Source organism: Myxocyprinus asiaticus, chromosome 2, assembly GCF_019703515.2.
Source record: "Myxocyprinus asiaticus isolate MX2 ecotype Aquarium Trade chromosome 2, UBuf_Myxa_2, whole genome shotgun sequence".
In the NCBI taxonomy this organism is placed as follows: Eukaryota; Metazoa; Chordata; class Actinopteri; order Cypriniformes; family Catostomidae; genus Myxocyprinus; species Myxocyprinus asiaticus.
Genome location: NC_059345.1, coordinates 18856565 through 18875882, shown reverse-complemented (window position 1 = coordinate 18875882; position 19318 = coordinate 18856565). Strand labels below are relative to the sequence as shown.

The 19318-nt window shown below is 36.4% G+C and overlaps 1 protein-coding gene and 1 long non-coding RNA gene across 2 annotated transcripts; both read left to right on the top strand.

The window, feature by feature from the left end:
* Positions 1 to 737: 737 nt before the first annotated feature.
* znf16l (zinc finger protein 16 like) lies at positions 738 to 10565 on the top strand. Its single transcript, XM_051653464.1, has 3 exons — positions 738 to 1540; positions 2010 to 2204; positions 7073 to 10565. Exons 1-3 carry the CDS (start codon positions 832 to 834, stop codon positions 7786 to 7788), a joined length of 1620 nt encoding a protein of 539 aa, XP_051509424.1. The 5' UTR covers positions 738 to 831; the 3' UTR covers positions 7789 to 10565.
* Positions 10566 to 13960: 3395 nt separating this feature from the next.
* On the top strand, positions 13961 to 18541 carry LOC127410263 (uncharacterized). The gene is made up of 7 exons (XR_007892100.1): positions 13961 to 14097; positions 14210 to 14338; positions 14429 to 14512; positions 14691 to 15009; positions 15088 to 15263; positions 15535 to 15674; positions 15909 to 18541. It is a non-coding gene; the product is annotated as an uncharacterized LOC127410263 (long non-coding RNA).
* Positions 18542 to 19318: the final 777 nt, after the last annotated feature.

Genomic DNA, 19318 nt, shown 5'->3' with positions numbered 1-19318 from the left:
TAAATCCCACCCCAGTTTATTTTTTAACAATAAATCCCACCCCAGTTTTTTTTAACAATAAATCCCACCCCAGTTTTTTTTAACAATAAATCCCACCCCCGTTTTTTCTTTTTTTTTTTTAACAATAAATCCCACCCCAGTTTTTTTTAACAATAAATCCCACCCCAGTTTTTTTTTTTTTTAACAATAAATCCCACCCCCGTTTTTTTTTTTTTTTTTTTTTTTTTTTGTGTACAGGAATTAAGTGTACACAATTATTTACTAATGTGTATACTAGTGTTTATTATTATTATTATTATTATTATTTACTACACTTTATTTATTGTATAGGTCTGCTCTGCTGTCCACTGTTACCCTAGGATTTAACAATAATTAATATTATAAATTTGAAATGAAGTGATTCATTATAAAATTACTACTCATTTAATATTTTACTCATTTAAATTAATTATTCAATTATTATTTAAATATATTTTGAATATATGTTTACCTCAATTAATTCTCCATTATGGCAAATATCATCCTGTTTTCTCCATTATGTCAAAATAAGTGCAATGCACATGCACCTTATGGAGTGCCATACATTTCGTAAATTTACAATGACACTGGAAAAAAATAAAAAATAATAATAACATAGTTGAGATTTATTTCTTTATTTAGCTGAAACGTGAATATGCGACTAAAGGATGGCTCAGTAGAGGACGCTCTTTTGATTCTCCACTTCCGAAGTGGGAGGAAGTTAGCCTGGTGTTCAGAGGTGTCTGTGCAACCTCGGTGCCCATCACGATCAAAACACTGAGCAATCGCAGCTGACTGCTTGCGCTTTATAACATGAACCGAAAAAGAAACCACTGCTATATAGAAACGGGACAGTCTTCGGAGTCCCAGAGCGCGTTAATGGACAACACAGGGGCTTTCAACCGTGACGAGGAGGATTTCTCCGAGCTGGAACCCGATGAGCAGCTGGTATGTTCAGTGACCGAGATCACGGAGCATCTGGGCAGGAACATCACGGTGGTGCTGGAGTCCGCGCTGTCCGAGATACGCAAACTGGTCAACGTTCGAATCCGCGTCCTGAAGATGGAGCTCCGCGAGAAAAGCGAAGAGATCGAGCTGCTTAAGGCCAAACTGGAGTCGACGGAGAAAGACGGAGGAAGAGTTCCCAACTCCAGCATCCTGGAGTTCAGGAAATCAGACCACCAACCGGGCCAGAAACACGGTACCGACCCGAAGAAAGCCAAACTCGGGACTCCCGTGGTGAAGAAGGAGAACATCAACGCGATCTGCGACTATCTGATGAAGGACAAGAACCAGCGCGGTGGTGCTGAAGTGGAGAGCGACCAGAGCGATCAGGCCTTTGGATCAGATCGGGATATACGGACCAAACCGCAACCGCACACGCATCTGAGCCTGTGGACGGACAGCGCTCCCGGAGACACGGACACAGACACGGACATCTTCAACATGCTGCCGTCCGCCAGTAAACGCATGTATGACTATGAGTGGATGGCTGGAGTGGAGCTCAACTCCGATTTTAAGGGTAATCTTTAGCATAAAAGCATGCATTAAGGTTGTATAGAATGCATGCAATGCAGTATGCATCTAGTTGCATACATTATGAATGTAGTGAGTTACATAAAGTATGCATGCATTATGATTGCATAACATGCTTGCATTGTAGTATGCATGTACTGTGAAATGCATATACTGGTAGTTACATAAAGTATGCATGAATTGTACACATTATATGCACTGTATTATGATCTCAAATGTTGTTGTAGCAAGAGCTGTTGTTGCAATATTTTACTTGCAACTGTGCTGTGCTTGACATTTACCACTAAGTCTATTCTTTCAACTTTTGCATGAACCGCATGGAATATGTTGAAATATATATATATAAATGGAGATGTTTAATGCGACATTTCAAAGCTTTAGGATAAACATTTTCTGAATAAATGAGCAAAAACTATAAAGTATTGTAATTATGCCTGCTTTCATCTTTTCATTAGGTGATACGGAAACAAAGTGTGAGAATGTTCTCGGTGTGGATGACGAGGATGAAAATAACGACTCTGGAGGAGGAAGAGAAAGTTTAAGATCAGTGTCTGACCCAAACGCTGCCCATTTTCCTCTGGAAACTCAGGGCTCCCCGCTGGAAGACAGGAGCAGCCCAGCGGAGGACAGTGTGGACAGAATGGAGCCAGGTCAGTGTTTTAAATGAAAGATAATTTGGTAGTAGGCAATTTTAAATAAACTATCAAAATGAGAGTAGCTGGAAATAATTTTTGTGTTGTGCACTTGTACTGTTACAAATTAAGATAAAAAGTATTTGGACACACTTTGTTTGTCAAACTTAATTGAACATGTCAATAGTTGATGTGATCTTCACCTGTAGTTACTGTGCAAGGACACCTGTGTGAACCTAATGTAAACTACATAGCTTATATCCACTAAAATTGCCTTTGAAACAGCTGGCTGAACATAATTGCAAAAATGGCTCAGTGAGTGAAGTTACCACTGAGAAAAGGTCTACCAAGGTCTAGCAGAGGCTCAGCAGATTTTAGTTGAAATGCATAAATGTAACCTGCTCCATCATTTTTAATCATTTTGACCCAGAAATACATTTTGAGTTTTGTGCACTGAAGTAAAAAGAAAGTCACAGTCAAAATGTAAATGATTATGTTTTGGCAGAGGTTCAGAGTAGACACATAATTTAGAAACCTTTCCTTTGTACTTTAGTCCATCAAATTCAAAATGGGTTGCTGGGTCAAAGTGACTCAAAATGATGGAAAAAGTCACACATTTTGAATTGTGACTTCAGTGTTTAAATATTTTTTTTGGCTACTGTTAGGGCTGGGTAAAAAATATAGATTTTCTGATGAATTTTGTTTTGAATTTTCATTTGAATGACCTTGATATCGATTCTTCAATCCCAAGATTGATCATTTTACTGAATGGGCCAGTTTTTCCTACAGAATTCAGTTCTTGCAGCAGGTGTAACATGAGATGTAAAATTATGCATTATTAATAATAATAATGCATAATTAATATGTATTATTACAACTTTAAGAAATTACAGAAATATATTACAATTGTATTATAATAACTATTATTATTAATATTATTATACAAGTAAGATTTCTGTTATAATTTTTTAACTTATACAAAGCATTGCTATGGGGTCTGGTTAAACCCTTGAACCTTTGAAAACTGCAGGAATATCTTTCTGCATGAAGTTGCGTTACCATCGACCTTTGAAACAGCGCCTCATTCCCAGGGTTTGTACAAGGTGCTTGAAATGCTCGAAGTCCTGGAAAACCCTTGAAAATATTCATTTTTAACAAGAGGTGCTTAAAAAGTTCTTGAATTATAGAAAATCTTAAAATACGTTGCTTAAATCATTTAATAAATTAAATGTATTTATTTATTTTCGGAAAAACACGACGACAGACCATTAGACCACTGCTGAAGCAGGCAGCGCTGTCACCTGTCACTTTTGGCAGCGCTGTTCAGAATGGGCCAATCGCAATTAAGTGTTTCTGGAGGATTTAAAAAATATATATTTTATAGATACTGCTGTTGCAGATTTAACAAGTATGAATCCTTGCAACTATCAGTTTTAATTACAATTTACTCTCCAGAGTGAAAAGATTATATGAGATGTAAAACGTTTTGAATGATTTGAATGCAGATCAATGGAGGATTCAGTTTTGTGAGCCGTCTAGTGCCCCCTTCTGTAAAGAAAGCTTTGTGTCTCACAAAATAGGTTATTTCTGACAACATGTGGGTCAATATCAAAATATGTTGACAAACATGTCCCTTGACTTTTTTAGTCATGAAAAAGCTTTCAATTAGTGGAAAAAAAATATATATATTTTTTTATAATTTTATAACATAACCTTTAATGATATGAAATGGCTTGAAAAAAATCCTTGATCCTTTCATCTGGTACACCACTTCTATGACATGTAAAGTTATTTGTGTATTTATTTTGTACTTAGTTTTTAATAAAAGCATTAGTGCAAGGCTGAACAAGTGTGCAAAAAAGCAAAACAAAATTATTATTAATAATTTAAAAAGAATGTTTGTCCCTTGAATTCATATTATTGGTTTTATAAATGTTAAAACCTTTTTTTTATTTTTTATGTTTTAACATTTTTTAAATACAAAAAGTTGTAGAAAATAATTTTTAAGGTTTAAGTTCAGAGGCTGCTTACATATGCATATAGTGATTTTTCCCAGCATGTTAAAAAGTTATTCACATTTTAACTAATATTTTCACACAAAAATATTTGAACCCTCAAAATGTGGTGTTGTAACCCATTTAACCCTCGTTAGTGTTAACTTAGTGTTAACTTGCTTCGTTCGTGAAACAAAATGTAATAATAAAAGAAAGAACAACAGCCAAGTTGTCCTTTATGAATAAAAATTAATGTCAACACGTTACAAAATGTTTACCCTCAGCGTTTATAGGCAAAAACTGAACTAATTGGAAAATTTCAATATTTTGTACATTGGAAAGTCAACATTTTTTGAGAATGACCCATTTGCAATTTCGGACATTTCCTCACATATATCTGTTGTGTGACTTTAGAAAACATGGAACACAGCACATGAGTCATATGGACTACTGTTTACAGACCCAGTTATTCACATATGTTGGAAAGCGAAGTGCGTTTTAAGGGAGCACACTACAATTGCACATCAATTTCATCATGAATGAACCAAGAATTGTTACTGTGAGAATATGTAGTTAAAGATGCTCATTGTTGTACTTGTAATAAGTGGTGTTTTACAAAAAAAAAATTTACTGAATGGTTAAAATATTTGTATTTAAAATTAACAAAATTTGTTTTAATGACATCTCGAGCATAGTCCTTGAAAACAAATAAAAATGTGCTTGAAAAGTCCTTGAATTTAACTTTGAAGCATCTGTACGAACCCTGCATTCCAAATATGGTGAAATGCTTTCATCTCCTCTCAGGACACAGCAGTGCATGCAGATTGTTAAATTAAATCACAGCCCTTTGCAGTTTAATAATTGCACAAGGACATATCATGATTTTGATTTGATTTTTATTGATCGTTCAGCCCCACAAAATACAATAGATAGACGTGTTGTTTTTGTTTTCACAGCACACGCTATTTTTATCTTATCACATTCCATTTAGAGTTCAAGCTCACAACTTGGATATCATTCTTTTGCCGTATCATTCCCCTTGCAGAATTGCAAGATGTTTATTATTATTATTATAAAAAAGAGGGCTCATAATGAGAATATATTGATGTAATGAGCTAGTAATCTACTTCCCTGACAGAAAAGGCATTTAGAAAAATAAATGTAGGCTATAGTACTAGTTAAACCATCATAATAAAACCATGACGATACACTAAACGAGCTGCCACATACTAAAGCCATTCCACCAGCACGGTTGAGAATGGTTTTGGACGGTTAGCTAACCTTGCCAAGAATTTTGGGCAGAGAACGGTTTATAATCGTGCAGTGCCGAACCATACTCAAGTGGAAATGCTATTGTAACCATTCCATACCATGCTCAGATCCAATCTGCGCGATGGTGGAAAAGCAGCTAATGACTGTTTGTATCTTTTGTAATAGTTGTGCATAAGTCCCTGCTTTGCCATGAGCAGTGAAGCAGCCCACTTTTTTTGAGAAAAATCCTCCAGGTACTGGAAGTTCTTTGGTTTCCCAGCATCTTTTGCACATTTGATTTCTTCCCAACAGTGGTTATATGCTGTTGACATCCTGCTTTTGATACTTTTGGACTATTGAGGGACTCAAACATTACTATTATAAAAGGTGCAAACATTCATTGATGCTCAAGAAGGCAACACACTAAAGAATCAAGGGGATGTACACTTTTAAACCAGATGATTTGTGTAGATTGTTATTATTTTATCTTGTGGGTTACATGTAAATATCTGTTATGTAGCTTCTGAAGGGCAGTACTTAATGAAAAAAAAAAAAAAAAAAATATATATATATATATATATATATATATATATATATATATATATGTATAAATTCTGAAAGGGGTGTGTAAACTTATGAGAAAAAGGGGTGCAAACTTTTGCGCTCAACTGTATATGGGATATATGGAATTTCAAGATATATTTATTGATGGTATTGATGGAATTTGTTAATTTTAAAAAGCTAAAATATGAGCAAACTGATGAAAAACAAACATAAAAAATACAATTTGTAAAATTAATATTTTCATAATGTACCAATTTAGAGGGTCCTTTGTAGGCCTGCTGCGATTATTAAATAATCGTCTAATCGCATTATTTGATCTAACCACAGTTATTTGATATAGCCGCGATTATTGTGCACTTCGAATTCCAATCACATTTTAATGTCCAAATAAGTGAATTTTAAGGATATATATAAATGCCAATGGCTGATTACTGAGCCGCACCACGGATGTCAACAAGAGCAGCTCCTGTTCGGACAAGCGTGTGAAGTGCTCTGATGCGCCCGCCGTCAGCAGAGGATCGTGCCAAACTACTGCGAAAAAATATTCAAACAAATATAAACTTTGTTAGTGAACGCAAAGCGCTCTGGCTTCACTTTACATGATCATGTAATGGCAAATGTTCCTGGTCATAGCGGGATCATATGCACAGTGTTAATGATACGCAGTGACACAGAGGAGGAGACGCACGCTTTCTCTTTCTGTGGAGTGATATATCTCAAAGTTTTTGCTTCATGACAAATAAGGGCTCATGGGTTTAAATAGCATTAAAATAATCCGTGAAAGTGAAGAAATTAGGACAGAAATATTTTACTATTGCATAATATAATATATTAAAAAAATTACATTTTATTTTTGAATCGAGAGCTTGTGAATCGGAATCGAATTGGGAAATCTGTATAAATACCCAGCCCTAGGCACTATTAAACATTATAACAGCAAGCAGTAGCCCAACAGCAGATGACTTTCATCACCAAAGATAAAATCTAAGTTTTAGGCCTGTGGTTGGCATTAAGTAGTTTTGGTTTTGTATTGATTATGTATTGAATATGTATTGATTTACTGACAACCTCTTTTAGGTCAGCAGTTCTCCGCTCACACATTCATTTGCCCCTTCTGTGGAACTCTCTGCCCCGACTCTTCATTCCTGGAGGAACATGTAAAGCTCATGCACCATGACGAGAGTACCCAGGCTCTGCAGTCCCCTGCGGGTGCTTCCTCCTCTCACACAGAGGGTGAATTTGGTGAAGTGGGGCGAGTTCTGGTAGGCCCAGAAGGACCTGCCGGGAGGGGAGCACGGGAGAAGAAAGTGGAGGGCGGCTATGAGTGTGGTGACTGTGGCCGTCATTTCAACTATTTGGGCAACCTACGGCAGCACCAGCGCATCCACACCGGCGAGAAGCCCTTCGTCTGCCCAGAATGCGGGGAACGTTTCCGGCACGCTGCACGTCTCAAGAGCCACCGGCTCAGCCACAGTGGAGCCCAGAGCCCCTTCCCCTGCCCGCAGTGCGGTAAAGGCTTCCCGGTGTTGTCCGGACTAAAACGGCACCAGCGTGTACATACGGGAGAGAGCCCTTATGCTTGTCCCCAGTGTGGTCGCAGATTTAAAGAGCTTGGTAATTTATATACACACATGCGCATTCACAGTGGCGCCACACCCTACTCTTGCTACCAGTGTGGGCGGAGCTTCAGGCATCTAGGCACATACAAGAGTCATCGCTGTATGCCTGCTGCCCAGTTACCCAGTGGGCATAGTCCAGCATGGGCACAGGAGGACAAAGTGCAGACTGGGTAATAGCAAATGGATAATATATCAGATTTGTTCATAAAAGGGTTCAGTACTTGCTTAACTGCTGTTTCAGGACCAGTTTCAACTCGCTAAGAGACAAGCTGAACTGAAAAGAGGTGTGAGTGGTTTCATAAGTGGCCAAGTGGACAGACTCAGACAAGGTTTCAAAATGGTCACCTACCTGTCTGCAGTGCAGATATAACATTTTGCATTGTCATGACAATAAAAAAACAATTGGTTACATATTGAAGCTGGTTGGATTACCACGTCTTTCTCGTTCATGTTGGTGTCACTTTCAACGGTAACTTGCTGCTTGTCAAATGTTCCTTTTTGAAACATTTTGCAATAATATGTTCTCATTTTAAACTTCAGAGGTGTTTAGATGTCCATACACAGTATTTTAAGATTCCACTTAATAAAAATCATTCAGTGTTTTATTGTGGATCTTTTTTACATTTGTATTTTTGTAAAGGAGTCGTTCAGAACTTCTGACAGGGTTCGGAACGACATTGCATGTATCCACAAGGTAGTTTACCAGAGCAAAATACATGATACAAAAACATGGAATTTAACTATTTTTAAACTTGGAAGTTGAATAATGAGCCTGTCAGTTAGTATCACTTCCACCCCTTGAAAAAAGTACTATGGTACAGCAATGGTCTCAAATGGTAATACCATGGTATCTTTATATATACCATGGTACTGAATAATTACCATATGCATAAACAGTGCTATTTACATGGTAGGATGTACATGGTGTGCATGGTGCTTTAAGGAATACCATGGTACAATGTCAATAAACATTGTAATCAACCTATTTCCTGAGTGCAGAAGTGTTCCACGATTCATAAAAGAAGCCTGTTTTCATTTTCCGAACTCCATTGTTTTAATTTGCATTGGCATATGTTTTTAGCCAGATGCGATGTTTAGGATATTACATTTGTAAAACAAACAAACAAACAAACAGAAACAAAAAAATGTGGCTCCATAATGCTGGTACTTAACAGAGTCACGATGACTCTCTTTTGACAGTGCCGTACCCATCAAAGTTGTGGGTTAAAGAGTGGGAAGATGACCTGAAGCGATGGCCTGTAGTTAGTGTAATGTTGACATCATTAAAGTAATAGTTCACCCAAAAATTCAGTCCAGTGGTTTAATCCATGTCTTCTACAGTAATCTAATCAGTTTCGAGTAATCACATATCAAAATGTAACTCCTTTTTCAATGTACATCTTGCCATTGCAGTCTCTAGGCACAATCATGATTTCAAGCTCGATTACACTTCCTAGTGCTTGACACATGCGCAGAGTGCTTGATGGTGCTAGGAAGTGTAATCGAGATTGAAATCATGGTCACGCCAAGGAGACCGCTTATGTCAAGATTTATAGTAAAAAGGAGTTATATTTTGGTCTGTTCTCAACCAAAACTGATTTGATCACTTCAGAAGACATAGACTAAACCACTGGAGTTTATGGATTACTTTTATGCTGGATTTATTTGCTTTTTGGAGCTTCAAAATATTGGTCTCCATTAACTTGCTTTGTATGGACCTATAGAGCTGAAATATTCTGAAGTGTTCTGCAGAAGAAAAAAGTCATACATATCTGGGATGGCATGAGGATGAGTAAATGAGAGAATTTTCGTTTCTGGGTGAACTATCCCTTTAAAAACTTCGAGTGATTGTTCTCCATCTGGATCGCTTGTTTTGGTAGTTTTTACATTGCTTCTTATGGAGACCGGAACCAGAAAACAGTCAAGCGGCAAAATCCAATCATAAACATGTAGTCTGAAAAACATTGTCTTTAACACGAATCCCTGTGGAAATAGACTAAAAGCTAAAACAAGAAATCCAGTTTTGATCTGTAGTTTGTCTCAGCAGAAACATGCTAATTGCTGTGTTGTTGGGGATAGTCAGCACCGTATCACACCTCAGGTTTGCATTATGCTTTGGAGCACATTTAAAAAGGGTGCCTGTGTGTGAGATGTTGAGTGCTGCCATCGTGTGGATGATTTGTATTATTGCATCAAGGTCTTTGGATATCCATCCATCTTCTATAGCCACTTGTCCTATGTAGGGTCGCAGGTAGTGTTGGAGCCTATCTCAGCCGTCTTGGGCCAAAGGCAGGTAAACACCCTGGACAGGTGGCCAGTCCATCACACTCTAACTCACACCTACGGGCAATTTAGGGTCTTCAATTAACTTAACCTGCATGTCTTTTGGGGAAACTGGAGCACCCGGAGGAAACCCACGGAGAACATGCAAACTCCACACAGAAAGGCTCGGTTGAGCCGGGACTCGAACCCAGGACCTTCTCGCTGTGAGGCGACAGTACCCTGCCGCCTATATTTACAATATTAACACCTTTTTTATTAGTGAATTTGTTTGCATATGTCTTCTACATGTATTTTAAAAACGTATTTATGATAAATTTGGCAAATATATTGCTGAATGGAAACATATTGCTCAAATGGCTTTTCAAAAGGTCTTAAGACTGTTATAATTTGGGCATACATAAATATGAAGAGGACGCAAGGAAGCATTCCAAGTGTTAAAAATCCAAACAATACTTAATTCAGACTTTACATATTTTTCTATGGAGCTTGTTCTCATAAAATATCGGAATATATGATTGTTAAAGAGCACAGAAGGCTATACTATGTCAGTTCTCACAAATGGTCCGTGAAAGACAACTGAAATAATACAAAAAGAGAAATAGTTCTGGTTGTTTATGTATTTGTAAGAGGCTAATGACATGTGATGACATCAAAGCATATTAAAAACACTTGTGTATAAAGTGAAGTTTTTGTTTTTTAACTTGTCAGAAATGTCTGTTATGAACTGTCGCAGTGCATATGCTGATGAAATGCTTTTAACAGTATGAATGTTTTGATAGCCATTCCTCCAGTAAATGTCTTTCAGGTATGCATGAGAAAAAGAGGTTGTGACAGAGGGGAGCATGTACGTGAGCGAAAGGAAAACATATCTTTCCAAGTTGAAATAAGCTATTTTTCTTTATTAGAGGGTGACAAGTCCTCGTCAGTAAGCGTCATAATAACACAGGACCAGCAGAACTTGTCATGTCTCCAGGCGTGTATGTGCATGTGAGACAGAGTATGTTCCAGGAAAGGATTTTACTTACTTATCTATCTGTCTGTCAGTCTGTCTATCTATCTATCTATCCATCTGTTTATCTAATATATATATATATATATATATATATATATATATATATATATATATATATATATATATATATATATAGACCTATACAGGGTTGGGAGGGTTACTTTCGAAATGTATTCCACTACAGATTACAGAATACATGCTGTAAAATGTAATTTGTAACGTATTCCGTTAGATTACTCAAAGTCAGTAACGTATTCTAAATACTTTGGATTACTTCTTCAGCACTGGTAGATTTTTTCACTTGTTTTGACTATAAAAACTCAGTAAGACATAATACACATGTTAAAAATACATTCTCTGAAAAACCTAAATATCTTATGCAGTGTTGTTTCTAAAACAAGATGAATCAAATTGATCTTGTTTTAGATATTTTTACAGGAAAACAATACAAAAATTATCATCAAGAATAAGATTTTTGCCTTAATATCAAAGGTCTTACAAGAAAAAAGAAATTATGATCCAACGTGAATTTTCTTGATAAAAAAAATATGATCGTGCCTGGTAACATATGCATGTAAAATGGCTAGAAATAGCATTTTAGCTTAGCGTAAAGCTGACAATTTACACAAGGTTTATTTCTATTTCTTCTGCTCCAAACTTACTTCAAACTTACTTCTCTGTCTGCTCGTATGAATGTAACACATCATAAGAAAGTGTTTCACCGCTGTTCAAATGCACTTTTGATCGCATCATTTATATGTATAAATGTTTTCCATCTGAAAGGACAAAATATTAAATTAAACAAATGACGAAAAAATGCAAAGTAATCTCTTCAGTAATCAAAATACGTTTTGAATGTAACTATTCTAATTACCAATTATTTAAATTGTAACTGTAGTGGAATACAGTTACTTATAGTTTGTATTTTAAATACGTAATCCCTTTACATGTATTTCGTTACTCCCCAACCCTGTATGTGTGTGTGTGTGTATATATATTTAAATTCTATAATTTCAAGCAAAAAGCTGCCTTCCACACCATATCTGTAACGTACTATAGGCAAAATTTAAAACTGAAACAATTATTAACTAAATAATTCATGAAGTCAGCAAAAATGGAAAGGGTAATAAAAATATCAAACCATTGTTATGGCCAAATGAAATTGTAATTAATGAATTGTATAATATTACAACATATAAACACAGATATGGGTCAGGAGCTTCAGTTAATTTTCACATCAATCATCAGAATGGGGAAAATGTGATATCAGTGATTTAGACCGTGGCATGATTGTTGGTGCCAGACGGGCTGATTGAGTATTTCTGTATTTGAGGATTTTTATACGCAACAGTCTCTAGAGTTTACTCAGAATGGTGCCAAAAACAAAAAACATCCAGTGAGTGGCAGTTCTGCTGACGGAAATGCCTTGTTAATGAGAGAGGTCAACAGCGAATGGCCAGACAGGTTCAAGCTGACAGAAAGGCTTCGGTAACTCAGATAAACCACTCTGTACAATGGTAGTGAGCTGAATAGCAACGAACCTTGAGGCAGATGGGCTACAACAGTAGAAGGCCAATTCAGGTCCATAGTGTTCCTAATAAAGTGCTTATTGGTTTTTATGTGTTTACTTGTTTACTCAACAGCTATTACAAAAATATGATGATATTGGATTTTAGTGTGGAGGATAGAATTTATTTTTGAACTGGGTGTTTGAAACCAACATACCAACATCCGCTGTTAGAGAAAGCAAGGATTATGAAATTGGATTTTAAGAATCAAAACCTTATAGTTAAACCTTATAGAGAACCAATACAGCAAAAACTGGAGTGTTGAAATTTCAGGGTTAAATATTTCCGAGTTGATTTCCACTCCCAAAGTGTAATTTTAACACATTCTGATTTAAATGGTGTTCAGGGTTGGAGTTATTTGACAGAGTTGATCACATCAGTGTTAGCCCAACTTCACAAAGATGTAATTTAGGTCCGCCCAAGCATTTCACTCTTTCGTTTGGAGACAAGGAGACAAGTCAGCGCCATTTTCCTCCTCTCGTGCAGTTCTACACGGTAAGTGCAATTAAGTCAAACTTACTGAAACAATTATAAATTGATGCTGTGAACTGCAGTATGTACAATGAAACATCTACAGAAAATATATGCTTTACAAATCCTTGTTAGTTGTCAGGACTGAGCGGCAAATTTGTACAGGTGATTAGCTAATTGTACAGGTGATAATCTTGTTTGAGACTGGAGCTAACGGTCGTAGGGGTTTTTTTTGCCTTCAGCGTGGTGAACGTCAAATAGGCCTCAAAGAATGTGTCCCAACACGCAGACACGCGTTTCATGTGTCTAGTTGTCTGTGTGACCGGGACTTCGCTTTTTACGTTCTTTCTTTAAATGTTAATTTACTTTGTCAAACTTTTTTGCATGTCTCAGTAAAAATGCTGGTCCAGGTGAAGTACAGCCAACAGCAGAAGTATGTGAAGTTGGATGAGGTCGAAGGACGGTTTGACTTTCTAAAATTCCATGAAAAAAATGTTTAATTTTACTTTAGCTTGGCTGAGGAAAAAGGTTTAAAAATACACCCATTTTCATTTAAAACCTCATGTTGCAAGTTCCTTAATATTGTAGACTCTGATTTCTTTACATGTCTTTAGCAGACTCTTTCATAAATGGGGGTAAATTGCTAAACATTTTCAGTTCTGCAGTGTGTGCCTCATTGAGTGTAAAGCATAATATACACCAAAACAGTCAATAATAATAAAAAAGCCAATCATCATTTATTATATTATATATCATAATAATTTAATTATCTTAACATCTTTCCCAGTCATTGAGAGATTTTGCCTGCCACCTGATGCAGAGGTTATATACAAGGATGCAACAGGGACCAAAGTTGATGCAGAAATATTCAGCAACCTCGTTGGACAAGGCAACGTTGTGCTGAGTTTTCTCAAATCAGGGTGAGATATAAAGGCAGGTATAATCAAGCACTATTCCCCCTGTGGAGTAAAATATACTTTTTTTTATTTTTTTATTATTCCTTTAGAATTTTCTGATTGCTCCTTGTCTTCTGCTTCTGAGATGTCTGACTCAAGCTTCAGCTCAAGTGCATCAACTGTAATCGTAGATGATGCCCCTAGCAAGAGACAAAGAATTGAGGATACACGTGATGCAGTGTCTGCTAAACAGGTTGGAACAAAGCTTGATTCTCATGAGTTTCTTGACACTTTTTTTTCACTCTGAGTCTAGAAAAGATGTTTATCACCATGTTTTGCATTCTCATGTTTTTGTTTTTTATTAGTTGATTGAAGCTGTGCTAAGAGGCAAGTCTGGTGGTAAAGAAGGAGTACCAAACAACACAATCCCTAACAGATGCCACAAGAAGACAAATGGTTAACATACTGGTGGCTCACATGGTTGATAATCATGGGTATGTGTGTTTCATATTCTTTTTATTTGTGCCAAATAACTGCAAGGCCATTGCATAAATTTAGATTACTAATTTAATATCTCCTCTCAGGCACCTTCCCACTAAAGCAATCAGAGAAGAGTATGCTCTTGGGATAGTGATGCTGTTCCCTTCCCTCAAGGATCCATATTCCAAGTAAGGCTATGTAATAGTCATTATTATTATTTGCATGACACTTTCATGTCATACTTGCATGTTGTGACACAAAGCTGTGTGTATGACATTGACATTTGAATTCTCCGAGATTTCTTATGAGCCGAGTATCACAACGCATTTAATTATTATATATATTATTATTATTTTTTCATTTCAGGAACACTTCTATGATGCTGCATGTAGCACAGGATACATTTCTTGGCGTTTGAAAACAGTCCAAAGGAAGATACGTCGAGGATCTGAACTGCCACCAAATGGTTCTAATGACTTTTCTCCAGGAGGCCCAAATTTCCAGAGGACTGTTATTGTTGAAAGGCAGCTTGATGGGGATGCTTGCCAAGAGGCCATGTCTTTGCTCAAACATACCGCAGACAATTCCCTGATTTTCCAGAAGATGAGAGAGGCTTGTTAATGACCCAGGCAGAAGTGTTCATATCCTCTCCACCTTCCCAAGATTCCTGGATACAAAAGGATTGGTAAGTTTGGAATGAGATGTTTAGAATGGCTTGAAATTTGAAAGTATTTCCTGTAGTAGTAATGAAATCTTCTTACAGGTGGATCAAGATTTCACTCTCCTATTTGATGAAGAGACATCCTCCAGGCTGCTTCAGAAATGGGATGTGTTCTTCAAGCCAAATGTCATAAAAGTGGCTCACTTCAACACCAGAGTTGCGTCGCTTAGTGCAGTCAGCAGAAAGTCCCCCAGGAAGTGATCTTGATAAGGCAACAAGTGAGTTGTATTTTTTATTGCTTGTTTTAAAGCTTTTGCTATAATTGCAGTTATAGTTGCTTCATTCATTATTTTCATGACTATATGATTAAAATTAGGAAATGAAATCACCTGTGAGAGTCTTTTACTAGATTTAATTTTGTTTATTCTGTGTATTTCTGAAAGTTGATATGATTTTTGGGATAAATATGAACAATAGATGGATGACTGTCTAAAACTATCTCATAATGCCTCCCTGTTCTCATTCAAACTTAAAGTATTAAATTTGAAGAGTTTTCAGTTAATTCTGCCTATGACCAAGAAATGGCCTCCCTGTTGTTGCTGATACATCTCCCACCACCACCAGGGGGACTGAAGTCTCCAAAAATTAGTGCATGTGATGCAGTTGAAAGACTTGTAGTCTTTCATGAGGTAATTATATTATTAAGGTGATTATAATAATTTGTCACATGTCACCTTCTTAGTCACATGTGTAAATGAGGGTTGTTAAAAAGTGGATGAAATTGAAATTAAGTCTTCATAGGCATTCCCATCTTGCACTAGCCAGTGAGAAGATGTTTGAATAATTGCTTCTATAACATAGTTTTCTCTGTGGCTGCACATTATTCTTGTGTCTGATGTTCAGTTTCTTTATCTCAACCCTAGTCATGCTGCAGTTTGGAGGAGCATCTTTGCCACCAGCAGGGTCAGCAGCCATACCTCCTTGCTGTTGGATGTCAGAAGAGCAAGATTGACAGCTTCTGCATCACCATGGATAAGCATCTCATCCCATGCCAGGCAAACCGCTTCCTCGGGGCATTTGATTAACTTTTCAAAGCACATTTTGTGTTTAATTTGTCTTATGATGTTGCATTGGTGAATTTTTACACATTCCTGCAGACAACAGTGAATATCATTGATGTGGGGAAAACGGAGTCACCCAGAGTTAGAGACTTGAGAGCCAGACTGCTTAACCAGACAGTAGCACTCTCACTCTGTGAGTAAGAGGATAAAACAATGCTGACCTGTTTCATGTGTCAGAAACTGTATCCCAGCTGACAGCAGCTGATTTCACATTTAAGAGTTCAACATGGTTACTATCCTGGGCCCAAGTTCAGATTGTTTTGTTCTCAGGAAGGGTGTAGGCATCAGTTCCTAACATATGCAGGTTTTCGGAAGCACCTTAATAGTGTTCATAGCAATGTTCAGCAAATTGCTCAAACTTCAACTGTTGCTCTAGTGAGCCAGTTGCAACTTCATCTCAGGCACATGCTTTGGAGGACCAATTTAATCCCCAAAATCAATGTAGCTCTTCCAGTGATTCTTTTGAGAGCAATGATTCAGGACTTACTAAAGATCCAACCAAAGAAATGTGTGCATCCATCGTGGCCAAATTACAGGGGAATGGGATTTCCAACAGTTTGGTATCCTCAATTGTAGGAGATTTGGAGGAACTAACAGGTGAGCTTCGCTCACAAACAAAGCATACCATTATTTCTGCTTTACCTACAACTGGCCCCAACATATCTGTAATAATGAATCTTTTGAAAAATTTGAAAACCCGTTCACTAATTTAAATACAGAATGGAAACAAAATAAATACTTCAACATAAAATGGGGAGTTGTCGAGCCAGTAGAAATAACACTGGGAGTGAGATATGACAACTGGCGAAATCAGAAATCCAGTACTTATGATCAAGTACCTGTGAAGGATACTTTTATATATGTGCCGATTTTAGAAACATTGAAGTTCATGTGCAGAAATTCAGACAAATGTGTTTTCCTAAAGAAAGAGTATAGATCAGAACCTGACACTTATACTGACTTTTTTGACGGAAGTTATTTTAAAACCCACACTTTGTTTACAGCAAAAAGACATGCATTACAAATTCAACTATACTATGATGATTTTGAAACAGCCAATCCCCTTGGCTCCAAATGTGGACTTCACAAAATTGGCTGTCTTTTTGTTGTAAGAAACTTGCCCCCAAAATTTAATTTGGTTTTGATGAACATTCATTTAGTATCACTTTTTCACGCGCAAGATCTGCACAAGTATGGTTTTGATGTTATTCTGGAACCATTGATAATTGATATTAAAAAAAGTGGAAAGCCAAGGACTAAGTCTTCCATTTTATGATGAGCAGGTATATGGTACAATCTCACAGATCACTGGAGATAATCTAGGGATGCACACAATTCTTGGTTTTAATGAGTCATTCAGTAGCCGTCATTTCTGTTGCCTTTGTTTGATTGAGAAGAATGATTGTCAAACGATATACAGTGAGGATGATCCTAAGGTGATCCTTTGTGGAAAAGATATTTTTGAAATGCATTGCCAGTCTCTCCAGGAAAACCCACAATTGAATTCACTATATGGTTTGAAAAAATAATATACACTTAATTCATTGATTTCCATGTTTTGGAGAGTGCTGGCAATGGCATTGGTTTGAATTCTATTTAGACGTTTCTTGTGAAAAACATCCCACTGTTGTTTGGTGACATTATTCCTGCAGGAAAAAAAACTGGAATTTGTTACTGTTGTTACTTCAAATAATGAACATAGATTTTTCACCTTCTCTCACTCTAGGTATGACAATATATTTAAAGCATTTGATTGTTGACCACCACAAACTATTTAAGCACTTGTATCCATATAGGAACTTGATACCTAAGCATCATTTTATGATCCATTACCTATCTTCTATAAGGAAAATTGGCCCCTTATTACATACGTGGTGTATGAGGTTTGAAGCCAAACACAAGCTGTTTAAATCTTCTTTTAAAAATTTCAAAAACAACCAAATCACTTGCTAAAAAGCATCAGATGGCCATTGCTTATCACTGGGAAACCTTCACCCTCAGACAAAATGAGTACGGGCCAATTACATCTTTTTCCCTCAGAGATGAGAATATGGTCAACAATGAAATGCTTGAAATGATCTTGTCAAAAGATGTTTTCTCAACTAGTTGGGTTAAAGTTGATGGTGTAGAGTATAAAGCTGGACTTGTTATTTGCAGTGCAGTGGAAGAAGACATGGCAGTCTTTTGTCAAATAAGTGACATACTTCTGGTTGGAAATAAAAAAAATTTATTGACAAGCTATTCATAGAGAGTTTTGATGACCATCATCATTCATTCAGAGTATTACGAAGTGAGGAAAGGTGTATAATAAAAATGTCTGAGCTTAAATTTCATAAACCGTTTGATATTCAAAGCTCATACAACGTTTCAGATGAAAGTTTGTACATTATACCTTCATTCACAATGTTTTAATTCAACTGTATGAATGGCTGCAAGGGTGAAAAGGCAAAAATAAATGTTATTTTTGACAATTTTGGTTATTGGAATTAATTCTTAAATTTAAAAAAAAATTCAGTGTAGATAGTTTGACACTTCAAGGAGTGAAACTAACACTACCCAAATAGTAAAAAAATGTAACACGGATCAGTGTTATTTGTCTAATCCTTTAGTGTTACTTTAACACACTTTTCACAATCAGAATGAGCTTTATTGCCAAGTATGCTTACACATACATGGAATTTGTCTTGGTGACAGGAGCTTCCAGTACACAACAATACAAAAACAGCAACAAGACTTTTAAAAAATAATTAAAATTAAATAAAAAAATAGATAAATATTGAAAAGAGAAAAGAATATATAGAATACACAATAGACTATATATATATATATATATATATATATACAGTGGTGTGAAAAAGTGTTTGCCCCCTTCCTGATTTCTTATTTTTTTGAATGTTTGTCACACTTAAATGTTTCAGATCATCAAACAAGTTTAAATATTAGTCAAAGATAACACAAGTAAACAAAAAATGCAGTTTTTAAATGAAGGTTGTTATTATTAAGGGAAAACAAAATCCAAACCTACATGGCCCTGTGTGAAAAAGTGTTTGCCCCACCTGTTAAAACATAACTTAACTGTGGTTTATCACACCTGAGTTCAATTTCTCTAGCCACACCCAGGCCTGATTACTGCCACACCTGTTCTCAATCAAGAAATCACTTAAATAGGAACTGCCTGACAAAGTGAAGTAGACCAAAAGATCTTCAAAAGC

What these genes read in the sequence shown, in the direction of transcription:
- znf16l (XM_051653464.1), top strand. Translation starts at nt 832, where the DNA reads ATGAACCGAAAAAGAAACCACTGCTATATAGAAACGGGACAGTCTTCG. An exon ending in GCTCAACTCCGATTTTAAGG is followed by an intron (nt 1,541 to 2,009) that starts GTAATCTTTAGC and finishes TCTTTTCATTAG; the next exon opens with GTGATACGGAAACAAAGTGT. An exon ending in TGTGGACAGAATGGAGCCAG is followed by an intron (nt 2,205 to 7,072) that starts GTCAGTGTTTTA and finishes AACCTCTTTTAG; the next exon opens with GTCAGCAGTTCTCCGCTCAC.